The 18,918-nt window shown below is 38.5% G+C and overlaps 1 protein-coding gene across 2 annotated transcripts in view; it reads left to right on the forward strand.

Annotated features, from left to right (window-relative positions):
- nrg3b (neuregulin 3b) overlaps positions 1–18,918 on the forward strand; it is a 216,590-nt gene that overhangs the window by 189,800 nt on the left and 7,872 nt on the right. For both annotated transcript variants that reach the window (XM_065262651.2, XM_065262652.2), the window contains exons 5-8: positions 5,145–5,247; positions 5,808–5,934; positions 9,139–9,251; positions 11,163–11,351. In XM_065262651.2, the coding sequence (XP_065118723.2) occupies positions 5,145–5,247; positions 5,808–5,934; positions 9,139–9,251; positions 11,163–11,351 (532 nt within the window). The remainder of the gene's footprint in view (positions 1–5,144; positions 5,248–5,807; positions 5,935–9,138; positions 9,252–11,162; positions 11,352–18,918) is intronic.

Below are 18,918 nucleotides of genomic sequence, written 5' to 3' on the forward strand. Positions count from 1 at the left end.
ACCATCTTCTCTCGTGTGTTTGACAACTGGAAGCGTTTATTTAAGTGTATGAGTGAATCCTGTGAAGTTTTCCATTAGTCTTGCTTCAAGGTCTCCCCAAACCCTGTCAAAGGAGAGATAGTTGTGGTGGAACAGATATGCATTTCTGCTTTTCTGAAATGACTGCTTGGGTGATTTTAATCTGGATGGTGAATGAGTCCAGTTGTGGCTATTATGGAGTGAGCGTGTGTATGTGTGTTTATATGCGTGTCTGGGAGAGAGACAAGGGGGATGCACGTGTGCATGAATGGACATCTCTGTGCATTTGTGGCTAGAGAGTATTTCAGTCTAGCCATCTGCTGGAGTCAGGCACTCTCCACCGAGCAAAGGGCTAAATTTCTTGCTATCCCAGTAGATTTGCTTTTTATACCATAGAAAAGAAGGATATGGTATGATGCTATGGTCTTCAGCATACATTATTATACGAAAGTCTTAGGCCACCACCAGTTTTTTACTCTGTCAAAAAATTGGTCAAAATATGCACCCAAGCTCTTTTGAAGCTCTTTTAAAAAGTAAAGCTTTGCACCTTATGGGGCGGTTTCCCGGACAGGGGTTAGACTAATCTTAAAATACATCAGTGCCCTTTGTTTTGCATCAAAATGCACACAAGTAATGTTTTTAGTAAGGCATGTTTGTTAAAACAAGTTATATTTCCTCATTAAACTAAGGCCTTGTCCTGGTTTAAAGGCGGAGTCCATGATGTTTGAAAGCCAATGTTGATATTTGAAATCACCTAAACAAACACGCCCCTACCCCAATAGAATCTGGACCTTCTGTTGATAGACCCACCCCACACATACGCAACCCGGCATTTGATTTGATTGGCTATAAGTGTGTTTTGGTAGTCGGCCCGTCTCCTTTTCCAAAACGTTTTTCAAACATCGTGGACTCCGCCTTTAAGATAATCCCTGTCCGGGAAACCACCCCAAAGAGTTCATATTAGTCCAGTCCTTCCAGAAAAAGCGTTTTTTTGTGATTGTTGCGGGCCAAAATACTTGATCTTGTTCTCTTAAAAAATGCAATGGAATATGTGGGATATTTATGCAATGAAATTGCGGGAACTTGCCAAGATTGCGGGAACTTGCCAGAACTGTTTGCAGCTTTTCATAGATGTTCACGGCGCATAATTACGTCACTTCCTAACATTCCCATGACAACAGGGGACATGGCTCCGCATGTGTGAAGTAAATGCAACATTTTTCAACTTTTTGCTAAGATATATATTACTTTTTGCTACGAAAATGCGGGGATTATGAAATCATGCAAGCCCTGCATATTTTGTAAGCAGAAATCTGCAAATTATTTTGTATTTAAAGGAGCATTTCACCCGAAGAAACATTAATCTTTATTGAAAGTGCGTCATATTTGTAGTCGAAATGTAACATACATTTAGAATTTGGTGCCTATTTGACCGAGAAAAGGGGTGTGATTGTAGTCTTACCCCCTCAACAAAGATATGGGACTTCCTGCCTTTAATGATGCAAAATGATGATTTTTACATCATTGAAAGAAGGAACTGCAACACCGAAATCTGTATTTCTCCTGCCTCAGTGGCAACTGAGAAAATGATGCATGACCATTCAAAAACATGACTGGGGTTCTAACTATACAAAGGTTAATGCAAATGGGTCAAGTGTCCCTATAAAAAATGCAATGCATTGAATCATGCCATCGCATAATCGCGTTTTTCTGTAGGGACTGATTAGAACCTCAAAGATACATATTGGTACCAAATTTATACATATCTGTGCCTAATTTTTCATATTAGAACCTTTTAAATGGTACTGACTGAAGACAGCAGGGGTACATATTTTGACCAACAGTGTAGCAACGTTTTACTGACTAACCATATTTGACTCTCTTTATTAAAGGAATATTCCACTTTTTTAAAAAAAAATTCTGATAATTTACTCGACCCCATGTCATCAAAGATGTTTATGTCTTTCTTTGTTCAGTCGAGGATGAAATACATTTTTTTAAGAAAAAACATTCCAGGATTTTTCTCCATATAATAAACTAACTGGACTGTTTACAGGTTACCCACAATTTCTCGTCTTGCACTAGCCGTGTGACCTTATGTATTAAGTAATCACGTCAAAAGGTCACAGAGGATTTTTCTTCATATAATGGACTTTAGTGGACTGTTTACAGGTTACCCACAACTTCTCGTCTTGCACTAGCCGTGTGATGCGCCACTGTGACCTTATGCATTACGTAATCATGTCGAAAGGTCACGCATGACGTATGCCAAACTACCGCTCCAGTGTTTACAAGTGTGAAAAAAGAGGACAGTTCCGACGTTGTTGTATGTGGAATTACCAATTAATTTGTATCACTTTTTTTATATTGATCCGCAAGTGTGCCTTTCACACATGTAACACGTAACCTTTCGACCTCATTATGTACTGGTTGCATCACAGAGCTAGTGCAAGACGAGAAGTTGTGGTTTAAAAGTACTTTTTTTGGCAAAAATTACAATCGTTTCGCTAGATAAAACCCTTATGCTTGGTTGGGATTGTTAAGAGCTGTTTGAAGCTGCAATGAAACTGCAATTTTACACTGCATTAAAACTGTCAACTGTTGAGGTCCACTACTGTCCATTAACCACTTAAGACCTGGTGTATCCACATAAGTGGGCATCACATTTTTTGTTTTTTGCACCATAATACTTAATTCTGTGTAACTGGACCTGTTGTACACAAACATGGAGAATTACACTGCTTTAACGTTCGAAGAAAAATATGCTGTTATTATATTTATTGGTTCTTCCTAGTCCCAAATAGATGGAAGAAATCTAAAATGCAAGCCAAACCAAAGCTCGGGTCTTAGGAGGTTAAATGGGGAAAAATCCTGAAAGGTTTTCCGCAACAAAATTTTTTTTTTTTTTAAATGTATTTCTTCTTGACTGATCAAAGAAAGGCATAAACATCTAGAATGACACGGGGGTCAGTGAATTATCAGAATTATTTTACGATACTACAAGCTTCTTAAAGAGTAACTAAACCCCAAACCAATTTTTTTTAGTTAATGATCTGTAAGAATGATGCTTTATTAGTGCTGTTCATTGATTTTAGTAAGTTTTTTGACATTTGGATATAAAGTGTTTCAATACTACAATATATGGTGTAAAAACGTCTGAGTGCTGCCCTCTTGAGGTTGAACGGTGGCTACTGCAGTTGAATTTTCCTATTGGATGTTGGGTCCAAGAAATGACTCGTGACGTAAGCAGGTTCAAGCTCACCACACCCTTGTTACGATCTCACCACACACTTAGTTCGTCCCCTCTATCTCCGTTGGGATCTGCCCACTTTTCTTGCATTTTTCAAATATTGCAGTGGGTGGAGTCAGGCTCTGACCAGGGGTTTAGTTACGCTTTAAAGGATTAGTCAATTTTCTTAAAAAAAATCCAGATAATTTACTCACCACCATGTCATCCAAAATGTTGATGTCTTTCTTTGTTCAGTCGTGAAGAAATTATGTTTTTTGAGCAAAACATTCCAGGATTTTCTAGTTTTAATGGACTTTAATGGACCCCAACACTTAACAGTTTTAATGCAGTTTAAAATTGCACTTTGAAAGGACTCTAAACGATCCCAAATGAGGCATAAGGGTCTTTTCTAGCGAAACGATTGTCATTTTTGGCAAGAAAAAAAATGCACTTTTAAAACACAACTTCTCGTCTTCCTCCGGCTGTGTGATGCATCAGCGCAACCTTAAGTAATTGCGTAATGACGTGGAAAGGTCACATGCTATATATATGAAACGCACATTTGCGGACCATTTTAAACAATAAACTGACACAAAGACATTAATTAGTATCATTCCACATACAACGACGTCAGAACGGTCCTCTTTCTCCACACTTGTAAACATTGGGGCGTAGTTTTGCATTCGTCATCCGTGACTTCTTGACGTGAGGACGTATTGCGTGAGGTCTTGCTGGCGCGTCACAGGACCGGATCTAGACGAGAAGTTGTGGTTTAAAAGTGCATATTTTTTATTTTTCTTGTCAAAAATGACAATCGTTTCGCTTGATAAGACCCCTATGCCTCGTTCGGGATCGTTTAGAGTCCTTTGAAACTGCAATTTTATACTGCATTAAAACTGTTACGTGTTGGGGTCCATTAAAATGAGAATATCCTAGAATGTTTTTTGACAAAAAACATAATTTCTTCTCAACATTTTGGATGACATGGTGGTGAGTAAATTATCGGATTTTTTTTTTAAAGAAAATTGACTAATCCTTTAAGGCAAAAGTCTGTATTTAGTGTGCACTAAACACATCTTGAACTTTTTTGTGGAGACTGCAGTCCTGAAGTCATTAGATTAGAATTTATGTTTCATTTCATTTAAGTTTAAAAGAGCCTGCAGATTCCTGCTATTGCTCAAGTGTACTCGCACTAAACACTTGACACTTTATTTTATAATTGTATTTATTTTTTTAACACTGAATCCTGTAGTTTCCAGTTGAATTTTAATAAAGAGACTGAGAACTTATTATAAATAGTTATTATATTATTGCAAAAGCAATAAATCTAATGGTGGCATAGGGACCTAAGATTTTTCAGTACTGCATCGCTGTTGAAATTGCTTCACCAGTTAAGTTTGCATGCACATGCATGGCTTGTCTTTTCAGCAGGGATGAACACCAGATTTTGACAGGGGTGCTGGTTTCCTGTTAAACACTCGTAGGCCAGATTCTATTAGTATTTACTGCAAGAACACATCAAGCCTGCTAGAGCCGTGACACACATGAATGCCTGCCCATGCATTAGTCTCACAGCTCCCTGCATGACTCTGTGCTCTCCGTCTCCGATTATCAAATCAAATGCCATTGTGCGCACATCTGTCTGCATGCTTTTGTGTGGCAGTTAAATATACCGAACTGACAGTAATAGCCAATTAGTACATGAGACAATCCCTTACCAATCATCTCTAAAAATTCATATTATGTTGCATTGGGAGTATTTTCCATTACGCTTGTAGCATTGACTTTTTAACAACCTATGAGGCAATTACCTCCACAACATTCTGTTGTTTGGTCAATACTTCCATTGTAATAATTACCACAGGGAAAAAATGTGTGTGTTTTCCTGTCTTTTTAGAGAGTGGAGAGACCTATCAAAGACAGATTCTGTCCATCTTCAGCATAGCCATGGGGATCAGCTTGCTGGGAGTGGCTTGCATGGCTCTTTACTGCAAAAACAAGTGAGTCCAAACCGTCCTTGGTGTGTGGAATAACAGTGAAATACAATCGTGTTCGAGTTGGTTTGTGTTTAGAAGGAAACTGTGGGTATGTGATTGTGTTAAAGGAAATCAAAGACTCGTCTCAAAGACAAAGTCGAGCAAATTTACTAAAAAAATTAAGCCGATACCAGTTTAACCAGGTGCACCAACATTCCCAAAATATGCTAGGGTTAAAAAATTACCCAATGCTGGGTTGTTCCAACCCAAGTGCTAGGTTATTACATCCTTGTGGTTGGGTAGCATTGGGTGATTTTTAACCCAGAGTAAATGTAATGTAAATTAGGCCTATGATCAATTGTGCCTAATGCACAAACGTTGCATTCAGAACCAGCATGCATGCTGGGAAATTGCAAGCTGTGTGCTTTGCATTCAGCTTATATCTTTGGGAGTTTGTTTTCACGGTTACCTATTTGCATAATTCCTTTAGTGAATCTGTGCTAAAACTGCACAGACAGCACGTGCAAGTAAACAGGAGGTGCAATTCCACCTGTCAGTAATTTAAATGTATTGACACTTTACAGGAGGCAAAGAGAGAAGCATCGGGCACATCTGACCGAAATCCGCAACCTAAGGGACTGTACTGTCAACGCCTCAGATCTCATGTCTAAATCCAGCCACAGAACAGAGAGAACCTTACAGCTTCAAAAGGTAACGTCCTCCAGCTGGTTTGTTTATGTCTCGGTGTGCAAATTTGCATGATGTCTGTATTTGTGCTGACTGTGCACATTATGATGCTTTAACAAGAAAAACTTACATCCATGCATGCCAAATGTACTTATATGGGCAGGCATCAAGCCACCCACATGTGTTTTTATAGAGATTCAAATGAAATCCCCTGTGCATAACAGTCACCGGTAATGAATACAATCGGCCAGCAGGCTGCTGGAGGAATGATGCCCTCCACAGCTTTACTGCTTTCCCACCTGCTCCGAAGATCCCTCAAGCTGACAGAAATAACGCTGCATGCAGCTCGGGGAGTAAACACTGCATCTATCTGATGCAACAGTCAAAGGCAGCCAAGCACCTAGATGCTTAATAACTAAATGACTAGAGTTGCATTATCAAAACTTGCACTCTCTCTCTCTCTCTCTGCTGCCACTTAGCGGTTCATTCTCACGCAATACAGATGATGAAAGTTTAAATTCCCATGTGCATGTATCCAATAAGAATGAGGAATCAAGTCTCAATTATTCCCTGTGGTTTACATTTCATTTCCTTGGCAGATACTTTCACACCATAAGCAGTTTATACTGCAAGACAAGTGCATGCATCTATGGAGTTGGCACAGAGATCAGCTGCGCATTACACCGTGTCCTAACCAGGTGTTTTCTATAAAAATCTGAATTTTTGTCATTACCAACTGTGACAAATGGCATTTGGTTTCTATTTCTATGACAATGCACTTGGCAGATCCAACCAATGTAACACTTTTTCAGTACTCCACTTTAGACATTTTACTAGCTATAAGGAACTTTGCAACTACTTGTCAACTGTCAATCATTAGAGTATTAGACTAGGGATAGTTCACAAAAAATGAAATTTCTGTCATAATTTACTCATCCTCATTTTTAGTTTTTGTGCCGTGAGCACGAATGTCTTTTTCGTGTCAATCGCCTGAATTTCTATAAATAGTTTTTCGTGTCAGTGGCACAATTTCTTTTTCGAGTCATTTTATGTATCCCCTTTTTTTTCCTGTTTTCTTACCATTGTCGCTTGGGGTTGGGTTTAGAATCACTTTCTGTTACATTTTTAGATATCCAAACCCCAACTCTAACCCCAACTCAAGGCGAGAATAGTTTTAAAAGTGGAAGATAAATATGTAGAAAACAATACATAAAAGTACAACCCAAACCCCAAATCTAACTCCAACCCCAAGCGACAATGATTAAAAAATATGAAAAAAATAGAAAACAATACACAAAATTACACGAAAAAGAAAGTTATGCCACAGACACGAAAAACTATTTATGGAAAGACATTTCTGCTCAAGGCACAAAAAAGCTGAATTTCATGTCATGGACACGAATAAATTACATTTTTGTGACTATAACACAAATTTCCATGAGATCATGTTGGTTTAGGTTTAGTAATTTTACTTTAATGGCAATGAAAAGGTTATTAGTCAGTAATTGAAATGCCTTATTTTCACAAATGTCACTTTAGTCATTTTATTTGTATTTAACAAAATTAACTGTCTTTCACTGCAAAACCCTCTAAGTACATGTATAAATCTCCAATCCACTTCCATATATTCTGTAAATCTTTTTTAACTGGGTAAAAACTCCGGTAAAAAACTGTCGCACCATGATGTATCCGCACCGTTGTTCATCCAAATCTTCTTCCGTGCACTTAGAGGACTATGCTGAAAAATCATAATGGTGCTTAACGGATTCTGCCAAACAAAGCATTTTTTCTAAATGGCCTGAGACAGGGATTAAGCAGAATTGAAGCAAAATTATTTGATGAATGTATTATACAAGCCAAGAGCATTAGCTCAATATCTCATTTTCCATCTCATTTATCTGAGCTGTTCATATTTTGATAAATTATGTTAAGAAAGTATTTTACCCTACTATGGAAGTGAATGGGTGTTTGGCCATCATTGACATTATTTATAGTTAGTAGAATGTCTTAAGTGGACTTTAGACATATCTTCTCAAAATATAACTTCTGATTGGCTAAAGAAATGCTTTTGGAAACATGGCCACATCGGGTTGTAACACAATGTCTATATTACACATGCCAATCCAAGCATGTAAAGCACTTACATGCTCTTTACAAAACCCTGAAGATAGATGACAGCAGAAATGACAGCAAAAGACTAAAATATTAAGTAAAGAAAAAAGCCATTTTCCAAATATTCAGTTTAGATTTCATTTCTGCTTGTTTCTGCCCTTGTCAAGCTCAGTTTTGTTATAATTACAGTGCCATGTGCGCCTGCTGTTCTGATTTTCTTCCTCGAGTTTTTCACCCCACTGAGGCAATGAAAGGGTGGTCAGAAATCATCCAATTTTGCTGCTGGAGAAAAGAACAATGCTAACAGGTCCCCAAGGATGTAGCAGTGTTGGAAGGACATGCCTTTTCAGCAATAAGGCCTCAAACTAGTTTAAAGTCATTTTAATGATGTTTTACAGGACAGGAAGTGGGAGGGAGATTTGGCTAACTGGAATAACTGAATTATCGGCTGCCTATAAAAGTCGGGAAACGTTGGGGGGCATGAAGTACTTATTTCAGAGTGCTCTCCAAGTGCTGGGCTGGAGTAAGATAATGGTTTTAATTTTAAGAGGGGAAAAGGGATTGTAAGAAAAAACTTGGAATTCATTAATATAATCTTGTCTGGGATTAATTCCCGACTGCTGCAGAAGTCGTCGGGAGGAAAATAATCAAAGTGTGTCTCACTTAATCTGCCTTGTAGATGTGAAGTCTAATTAAAGTAGCGTTCCTTTACTAAGCATCTGTATATCGCAAAGTGAACATCAATCCTGACTTTCTTTTGTGTTAATGATCCTTTAATTTTGTCTTTGTCACTGCACAATCAAAAACCTGCAAATGCGTCTACATTTCTGTGTGTATCTGTCTGTACAAGTGAGAGGACAATATTAAATGCTGCAAGATAATCATACAGTATGTGCATTAAATTTATATGCCCGTATCGACCAGACTTTTTATGGTATACTGTAAACATAAAGAATGACTTCATGCTTCATTTCACAGACCTGTAGCCACATTTACAAGGGGTGTCTGCATACTTTTGGCCATGTAGTGAAGATAAAATGATAATTGGGTCACCCACTATATAGTTACAGCTAAGCTTCGTAAAAACATCTCTTATTTTTTTGTTCGTCACTACAGTGCAGAAGAACCCAGGGTTCCTCTTCTCCACAGGCGGCCGACGTGGTGCTCAACATCTCTAAAGTCTCCCCACCAAATCATAATTGCAGCCTCTCCGCGGGGAAGCGCTGCAGGTACTTTTCTTAAGCTTTACTTTCATTGGAAAACTTGTGACATCTGTTCTTCACTCTATAATAAAAGCAGCCGGGGAATTTTTATCAGCTTTCATTATGGCACCATATGTCAACGTCAAAAATAAATAAATAAACAGCACTTAAAGGAGTTATAATATGTGTTACTGTTAACAGCCATGACAACTAACATTTATGAAGCTTAAAATGGGGCCTGCATGTATTAGTAACAATACTAGTATTCGTATAATAGCTTTGAAATGATCTATGATTTTTTTTTCACTTTAAAGGGCACATATTATGGCCATTTTTACATGATGTAGTATAAGTCTCAGGTGTGCCTAGATGTGTCTGTGAAGGTTCAGCTCAAAATACCACACAGGGCATTTGTAATAGCATGTCCAAAATGCTCCTATTTCAGTCCTTCCAGAAAAATGCGTTTTTTTGTGATTGTTGCATGCAAATCCTTGATCTTGCGGCACGTTTACTTAAAAAAAATTGGAATACGTGGGATATTTATGCAGTTTTAAGCAATGAAATGAAGACTGCGTGAACTTGCAAAAACTGTTTGCAGCTTTTGCAGCTTTTCATTGATGTTCACGTTGTGTAATTACGTCACTTCCTAACATTCCCATGATAACAGGGGACATGGCTGTGCATGTGTGAAGTAAATGCAACATTTTTTAACTTTCTGCTAAAATATATCTTCACCTTCCTAAACTAATTGCCTAAGTCATTTTTTCAGGTTTCTCAGAAAACACAAATAAATGGAACTAACTTCAGAGGTTGAGTAGATTTGTGTTCTGCTTGATGAAGCTGCCTCAATGTCTCAATGTCTTTTGACTTAGGTAAAATAAAACAGACTAAAACATTTTTGTCAAAAAAATTGTTTAGGAAGGTGACGATATATGACTTTTTGCTACAAAAATGCGTGGATTCTAAAATCATGCAAACCCCGCATATTTAGCAAAAATTTGCAATTTATGCAGCGAAAGTGCGGCGTATTAAAAAAAGGCAGCCCCCGCATAAATATGCCTAAGTCTCAATGTCTTTTGACTTAGGTAAAATAAAACAGACTAAAACATTTTTGTCAAAAAAATTGTTTAGGAAGGTGACGATATATGACTTTTTGCTACGAAAATGCGTGGATTCTAAAATCATGCAAACCCCGCATATTTTGCGAGAAATGTGCAATTTATGCAGCGAAAGTGCGGTGTATTTAAAAAATGCGGCCCCGCATAAATATGCAGACTTTGGCTGATTATGCATTGAATCATGCGATCGCATAATCGTGTTTTTCTGGAGGCACTTCTATTTGCGTATGAGCAGAAATGCTGTTTTAACTCATGTAGCTTTAAATGCAAGGTAGCTACTGCCCTCTTTCCCTTACTAACAAATAGTAAGGTTAAAATAGATATAATTCCTGTAAATAATAATACAGTTTAAGACAATAGTATCTCTATCTGCATTTGTGCTACAACGAGCTACCAAACACATTTAGAAAAGCTTTTGGGTAAAATTAACCAGTCAGACAGTGGCCATGAGCACGGCTTTATCAGTGTGATGTCACATTAACAAGAGAATCAAAACAGCATGTCCAATGAGGTTTATTGGGTTTATTGGGTGTAATGTCCAAACACCTTGTAAAAGTACAATTTTGTATAATATGTGCCCTTAAAGATATCAAGGTTATATTTTCACAGAATGTTCTTTATATTAGGCAGGACAATGTTCGTAAGAAAACAGTAAATCACAAAAGGCAGGGTCACATATTTTTGAGTCTCAATAACTTTCAGAAATTAAGGGAATGTTTATTAAAAAATGATGTATTAACAGATGAAACTATAAGATTTCTATAAACTTTGTGCCTGTGATTCCTCCCGTTTATAAAGCATGTCATTGCCCCTTTTACAGAAGCTGCTCTCTGTCGTCAAGCCCCGCCCCAAAACAAAAGCCAACCAATTATCGAGTTATCTCAAGGTGGACGCCGCCCATCTCTAGAGCTGGCCATCATCTTAGTGGAGGATCAAGAGATTCTCTTCATTCCTACAAACATCTCCAAGAGGTAGAAGACAAAGAGATCATGCCAGAATCCTTAAGAAGGTGAGCAATCTTCAAAAATCAGGCATGTGGCACATAACAGAAATGTAAAAATCTGACATTTAAAATGTAATTTTCACTAAATGCTATAAAGAAAAAAAATGCGATTAACATTTGTTGGTTCCGAAAAAGCTATGTGTTAACATACAAACTGCACCCAAAGGTGCCAGTAATGGAAACACCATGATATGTTAAAGATAAAGAAGAACAGAAAATAATATACAGCATTGTAGATTGAAAAATGGGTCTTGCAGAAATAATGTCCTTTGGTTAAGTACAAGCTGTGAGCAAGTAGTCGCAAATAGAGATGTTTTTATTGCCATTTGTAACTTTATCCAGCTTCACAGTGACTTGTGGATTCTGCCAAACTGTCTCTCCATTTGACCCATTTTCATCATTTACATTCTTAAACACTGTAATGAACTGTGATTATGCACATGCAAACTTAAACATTGACAAAAAAAGTTTTTTTAAGTCCCAGTGTGTCCTGCAGGGATCATTTTTTGGTTTTCCTTTTTTGTTTAATTAATTGAAGCATGTCTTAAGGCACAATTAGTGGATATCCCTCTATAGGGAGCTACAGTATTCAGCTTTAGGTATTATTGTTAGTGATTAAATATTAACAAGCCTATCGCAACCTTTCTCAAGCCAAATCATCTCTGGTCTTGGCTAGACCAGAGAGAGAGACAGGCTTGGCTGAACTGACCTATTTCCAGATGTAACAGTCTTAAAACACCAACACCATCCCTGAACCTCTCTCTTGTTGCCATGGAGACACCCTCCAGCCTAATGAAAGCAGAAGTGAGGAGAGAGAGAGAACGGAGAAGATGGGCATGCAGAGCTTGCTCGCCCCCCTCCCCACGACAGCAGGACCCCCAGAATGTTGTCAGTTGCACAAGAATATCTGCAATACCTGTCAAAAGTGAAATATGAAATGCAACTGTGTGTGCCATCGTTGTAGTCATATTTAGATTTGTTTAGATCTGCCGGATTAACCTGCAGCTAAGAATACACTTTTAATACCCATGCATTGTGATAAGGGGTTCAATTATTTAAGCCCAGTCTTTGATGTAAAACAATAACAGTTACTCGGTGGTGAGATGAAGTGGGGTTTGGGGAAGTGACAAAACATAACATTTTATGTGTCAGTACTTCTGTGGCTTATTTATTTCACTTTCCCCATTAGAAGCCAGACTGATTTTAACCTCTTGCAGTGAATGTCAAAGTTTAAGACAGGAGGATGTTTAATGAGCCGAGAAGTTACAGACTGCAGTGGTTTATATGACAATTAGTTCTGTTTACACCTGGTATTAAGATGTGTTTTGGTCGATTGGATCACAGGTGGAAGAGAGAGGACACATTCCAGTTCACACCTGGTGTCTCGTTTGTCCACTTTCGACCATTTATGTCCTGATTATTTCGAGGGGATGGTCTATGAGTGAGCTGGAGAAATAATGGGTTATATTTGATGCACACTAATATTGTGTAAGACTGCCGCTGCTTCTGTTGTTAGTAAACATGATGCACAATTTTTTTATTTTTTTTATTTATTAGGGGTGTCACAATTCTCCAAATCCTCGATTAGATTATTATTTTTTTTATTCTAAGGTCACGATTCGATTCGATTCTCGATTTTCACTTTTTTTTAAAGGACAGGTTGCTATGCCATTTTTATACTAGACTTTTATGAAATATAATATCTGACCTTGAACCCGGAGATGCCCTGCCATGTTAATCGTGCTGCCAGTGGAAAAATATGGTACACGCACATACCTGATAAAACGAAACTTACTGTCAGATTAACTTTGCACCTTAAAAACGTGCTTTTATTACCGTCAATACCCCAATAATTGGCCTGTATATATATATATATATATATATATATAGTACAGGCCAAAGGTTTGGACACACTTGACTACAATGTTAACTATGATCTTAAAAATTCTTTATTCTGATGATGTATGGTTCATTGCTTGAAATTACATTTGTAGACAAAAATATAGCTGTGCCAAACAGATTACTTTCTGTTATTAAAAAACCAAAATTTTATTTTACAATATTATTTTTTAAATAGATGACTTACACTGAATATTGAAGAAAAAGCAGCCAATAACAGCCCGGATTACATGTTAAGTCCTTCAATATTCTTTCAAATTCATCCTAAAGTGAAACTTTAAAAAGTTGCTTTATAAAATGACACAAGTATGGTTTAGCAATTTCTAGGCAAAGGGTGACTGCACTTCAGATAATAAAATATAACCGAGTTTTGATTTATTTTGGATGCTTTTAGTCACTAACATAATTCCCACAGTTGCATTTGTGTTATGCCATAGTTTGGATGAGTTTATTATTATTCTGTTATATGGAAAAAATATAAATAAAGAACGAGTGAGTGTGTCAAAACTTTTGGCCTATACTGTATATGTACAGTACTGTAAAAAAAATTTAGGCCACCACGAACAGACTTGTTGTTTTAGAAGTTTTAATGTCTATCCATATTTATTTTTAAATCTGTTTTATTAAGATACAAACAGAAAATACAGAAAATTTTCAGGACTAAATGTCTTCTTTAGGCATAATCGGTGTTTAGTGTGACCTCTCTTGGCACTAAACACATCTTCAGCGTTTTTGAAAAGAAAATTTGAATGTTACTTTATTTATTGAAACAAAAAGTAGATCAGTTATTTTCATTTTAATGATAATAGCTTCCTGAACACTGTGGGTTCTCGCTAGAAATACATTACACATTAGGTGAGTAGGCGGAGAGTAGACGGCCTTTTGTGTATGTTTCAACACATTCGACCACATGAGCATCTACACTACATAAGCAATCCGGTTAAATGCCGTTTTTGAATGTGGCTGGAAGTGGATGAGCTCAAAACAGTTACGACCCGTTTACACCTGTATTTACCATCATCCACTTGTAATCCGATGGACCAAAACGCACCTTAAAGCGTCATGAAACCCCCCTGTTTCAGCTCCAGTCTACCTCACTATCATTTTAAAAAATGCTACTTAAATGGGCGTGGACGCTGTGAGAAGAACGGCGATGAGTGGGCGGGGCAACTAATATAAGCTAAAAAATTACTAAATATAGAAATAATTAAACTGAATATAATATTTAAAACTGTTATAGTTGAAATAATAGCGTGTTTGAAGATAATGAAAAATACCTCAGAACAGATCAAAGTCCACCTGCCTCCTGTAGCTTTCCTGAGCAAATTCAGTTGATGGTGAGTCTAGTCCTGACAGCATCGCGGGGAAAATCATCCAATGTATTTACAGAGTGTGCGTAATGGCACACTCCAGCTGACCTGGCCGCACGGAGCACGCGCGCATACACAAAAGCAAAACGTCTCCGCGTTGGATAAGAACACGCTATCTTATATATAATAATGAGACACTGACGGTCATGTCGTTCTATAGTACTTTTCCACATCACAGCCCGTGACGTTTACACGATATGGAGTTTAAACCCGGAAGACAAAAATATCACAACAAAGCTAAAAATTAACTAGTTTTCTCCTAATTTTAAAATTAACAGATACTAACATTGTCTTTTATGATATGTAGCACAACTGACTCTGTTAACATCTAAAAAAAAGTGTTGGTTAGTGTTTCATGACGCTTTAATACTGGGTGTAAACACGGCCTTAGACCAGATTACGAGTGTACAGGGTTTAATTAGGGCCCGAGCACACCAGGGTGTGAGGACCCTATTGTTTTTGCTCCGTTTATTATTATTAGGGCCCGAGCACACCAGGGTGTGAGGACCCTATTGTTTTTGCTCCGTTTATTAGGGCCCGAGCACACCAGGGTGTGAGGACCCTATTGTTTTTGCTCCGTTTATTATTATTCTTCTTCTTCTTCTTCTTCTCCGAAATGGATCGCATTTTTGAGGGCCTAAACATACCTGAAAACTCATGAAAATTTGCACACGCGTCAGAAGTGGCGAAAATTTACATGTAGTATAGGCGTCAGAAGTGGGCGTGTAAAAATGGCTCGATAGCGCCACCTGCAAAATTTCAAGAGAACAGCCCCCCCACTACGAAAAACTTACAGATACGAAATTTGGTAGGGTCATCTATTACTCCAAGACCTACAAAAAAGTCTCTTGGAGCTAAGCTCTAAACCCCACAGGAAGTCAGCCATTTTGAATTTTCTCTGTCATTTTTTGACATTTCCAAGCGTCGTACTTTAACGAACTCCTCCTAGAGATTTAATCCGATCATCATCATATTTGGTCAGTATTATCTAAAGGCCTTTGCGATGCTAAATTGCGGAGCTTTTGACTTTTCATTGGAGGGCGTGTCCGTGGCGGCCTGGCAAAGTGTAATGTTTCGCCATGAAACAGGAAGCTGATGTAATTCAGGCATACATTGTCCAATCTGCCCCTGACTTCACACGTTTGATAAGGGTCCAGGCCTGAACACATCAACATGGCATAATTCAGTAACAGTCATAGCGCCACCTAGAGGCAGCAGGAAATACCACCTTTTATGCTGTGACTTACTGCTCTTGGAGATTTGATTATATCAACATCATATTTCATCAGTCTAATCTCAAGACCTTGTGTGATGATAAATAGCAACGACCTTGACTTTTCGTTAAAGGGCGTGTCCGTCGCGGCCTCGCAAAATATCGCTAAATGAATCCCATTTTTGACAGCCTAAACGAGCTCAAAAAGTCATGAAACCTTGCACACGTGTCAAAAGTGGCGAATATTTTCATGTGATATAGGCTTCAGAACTTGGGGTGTTAAAATGGCTCTATAGCGCCACCTACAAAAATTCAATAGAGCAGCCCCCCCCGCTACGTTAATCGCACAGATACGAAATGCGGTAGGATCATGTATCACCCCAAGACCTACAAAAAAGTCTCTTGGAGCAAAGCTCTAAACCCCACAGGAAGTCAGCCATTTTGAATTTTCTCTGTAATTTGAGTGCAAATTTTGCCATTTCTGGCCTTCGTATTTTAACAAACTCCTCCTATAAATTTAATCAGATAATCATCATATTTGGTGAGTGTCATCTAAAGGGCTTTGCAATGCTAAATTGCGGAGATCTTGACATTTCAATGGAGGGTGTGTATGTGGCGGCTTGCCAAATTTCTGTTTCTCAGTGAAACAGGAAGTTGTTCTAACTCAGGTTTAAAATGTCCAATCTGACCCACGCTTCACAAGTTTGATAATTGTCCTGTCCTGAACACATCAACATGGCAATATTCAGTAAAAGTTATAGCGCCACCTGCTGGAAGCAGGAAATGACATGTTTTACACTGTGATTTACTGCTCATTGAAATGTATTCAGATCATCATCATATTTGGTCAGTCTGAACTTAGGGACTTCACAATGATAAATTGTGAAGATCTTGACATTTCGTTAAAGGGGCGTGTCCGTTGTGGCCTATCAAAGTTTGATTTTTCGCCATGAGAAAGCTGTTGTAACTCAGACATGCAATGTCCGACCTGTCACAGACATCATACATTTGACAAGGGTCCTGGCCTCAACACATCAATGTTACAACAATCAATTACAATCATAGCGCCACCTGCTGCATAAAGAAGTAGTGGCACTTCAAAGTTCCTTTGAATATCCACCTATATTTATCCACGGAAATTTCAATCCCCCTGGTTTATTGCTTTACTAAGGCCATAGAGTGGCGGTGCACATGAGTGCGAGGGCCCTTCCATCACTGCTTGCAGTTTTAATTATTATTATTCTTCTTTTTCTTCTTCTTCTTCTTCTTCTTCTCCGAAATGGATCACATTTTTGAATGCCTAAACATACCCGAAAACTCATGAAAATTTGCACACGCGTCAGAAGTGGCGAAAATTTACATGTAGTATAGGCGTCAGAAGTGGGCGTGTAAAAATGGCTCGATAGCGCCACCTGCAAAATTTCAAGAGAACAGCCCCCCCACTACGAAAAACTTACAGATACGAAATTTGGTAGGATCATCTATTATTCCAAGACCTACAAAAAAGTCTCTTGGAGCTAAGCTCTAAACCCCACAGGAAGTCAGCCATTTTGAATTTTCTCTGTCATTTTTTGACATTTCCAAGCGTCGTACTTTAACGAACTCCTCCTAGAGATTTAATCCGATCATCATCATATTTGGTCAGTATCATCTAAAGGCCTTTGCGATGCTAAATTGCGGAGCTTTTGACTTTTCATTGGAGGGCGTGTCCGTGGCGGCCTGGCAAAGTGTAATGTTTCGCCATGAAACAGGAAGCTGATGTAATTCAGGCATACATTGTCCGATCTGCCCCTGACTTCACACGTTTGATAAGGGTCCAGGCCTGAACACATCAACATGGCATAATTCAGTTACACTCATAGCGCCACCTAGAGGCAGCAGGAAATACCATGTTTGACGCTGTGACTTACTGCTCTTAGGTATTTAACCATATCAACATCATATTTCACCAGTGTAATCTCAAGACATTTTGTGATGATAAAAAGCAACGACCTTGACTTTTCATTAAAGGGCGTGTCCGTGGCGGCCTGGCAAAGTATCGCTAAATGAATCGCATTTTGACAGGCTAAACAAGCTCAAAAAGTCATAAAACGTTGCACACACGTCAGAAGTGGCAAAAATTTACATGTGGCATAGGCGCCAGAAGTGGGCGTGCAGAAATGGCTCGATAGCGCCACCTGCAAAATTTCAAGAGAACAGCCCCGCCGCTACGAAAATCCTACAGATACGAAATTTGGTAGGGTCATATGTCACCCCAAGACCTACAAAAAAGTCTCTTGGAGCGAAGCTCTAAACCTCACAGGAAGTCAGCCATTTTGAATTTTTGCTGTGATTTCTGTGCAAATTTTGTCATTTCCAGGCTTCGTACTTTAACGAACTCCTCCTAGAGATTTTGTTAGATTGTCATCATATTTGGTCAATCTCATCTAAAGGCCTTTGAGATATTAAATTGCGGAGCTTTTGACTTTTCGTTGGAAGGTGTGTCCGTGGCGGCCTGACAAATTTCAGCGTTTTCGCCATGAAACAGGAAGTTGTTATAACCAAGGCATACAATGTCCAATCTGCCCCACACTTGACATGTTTGATAAGAGTCTTGGCCTGAACACATTTTAATGCCAATATTCAGCTTCAGTCCTAGCGCCACCTAGAGGTAGCAGGAAATGCCTTGTTTTACGCTGTGATTCACTGTTCTCAGAGATTTAATCAAATCATTATCATATCAGGTGAGACTGATCTTAAGCCCTTTGCGATGATAAATTGCGAAGATCTTGACTTTTCGTTGAAGGGCGTGTCCGTGGCGGCCTCGCAAAGAGTGATGTTTCGCCATTAGAAAGCTGTTGTAACTCAGGCATGCAATGTCCGACCTGTCACAGACATCATACGTTTGACAAGGGTCCTGGCCTCAACACATCAATGTTACAACAATCAATCACAATCATAGCGCCATCTGCTGCACAAAGGAGGTGTGGCACTTCAAAGTTCCTTTGAATATCCACCTATATTTACCCACTGAAATTTCAATCCCCCTGGTTCATTGCTTTACTAAGGCCATAGAGTGGCGGTGCACATGCGTGCGAGGGCCCTTCCATCA

This window comes from Paramisgurnus dabryanus, chromosome 1, assembly GCF_030506205.2.
Source record: "Paramisgurnus dabryanus chromosome 1, PD_genome_1.1, whole genome shotgun sequence".
Classification (NCBI taxonomy): Eukaryota; Metazoa; Chordata; class Actinopteri; order Cypriniformes; family Cobitidae; genus Paramisgurnus; species Paramisgurnus dabryanus.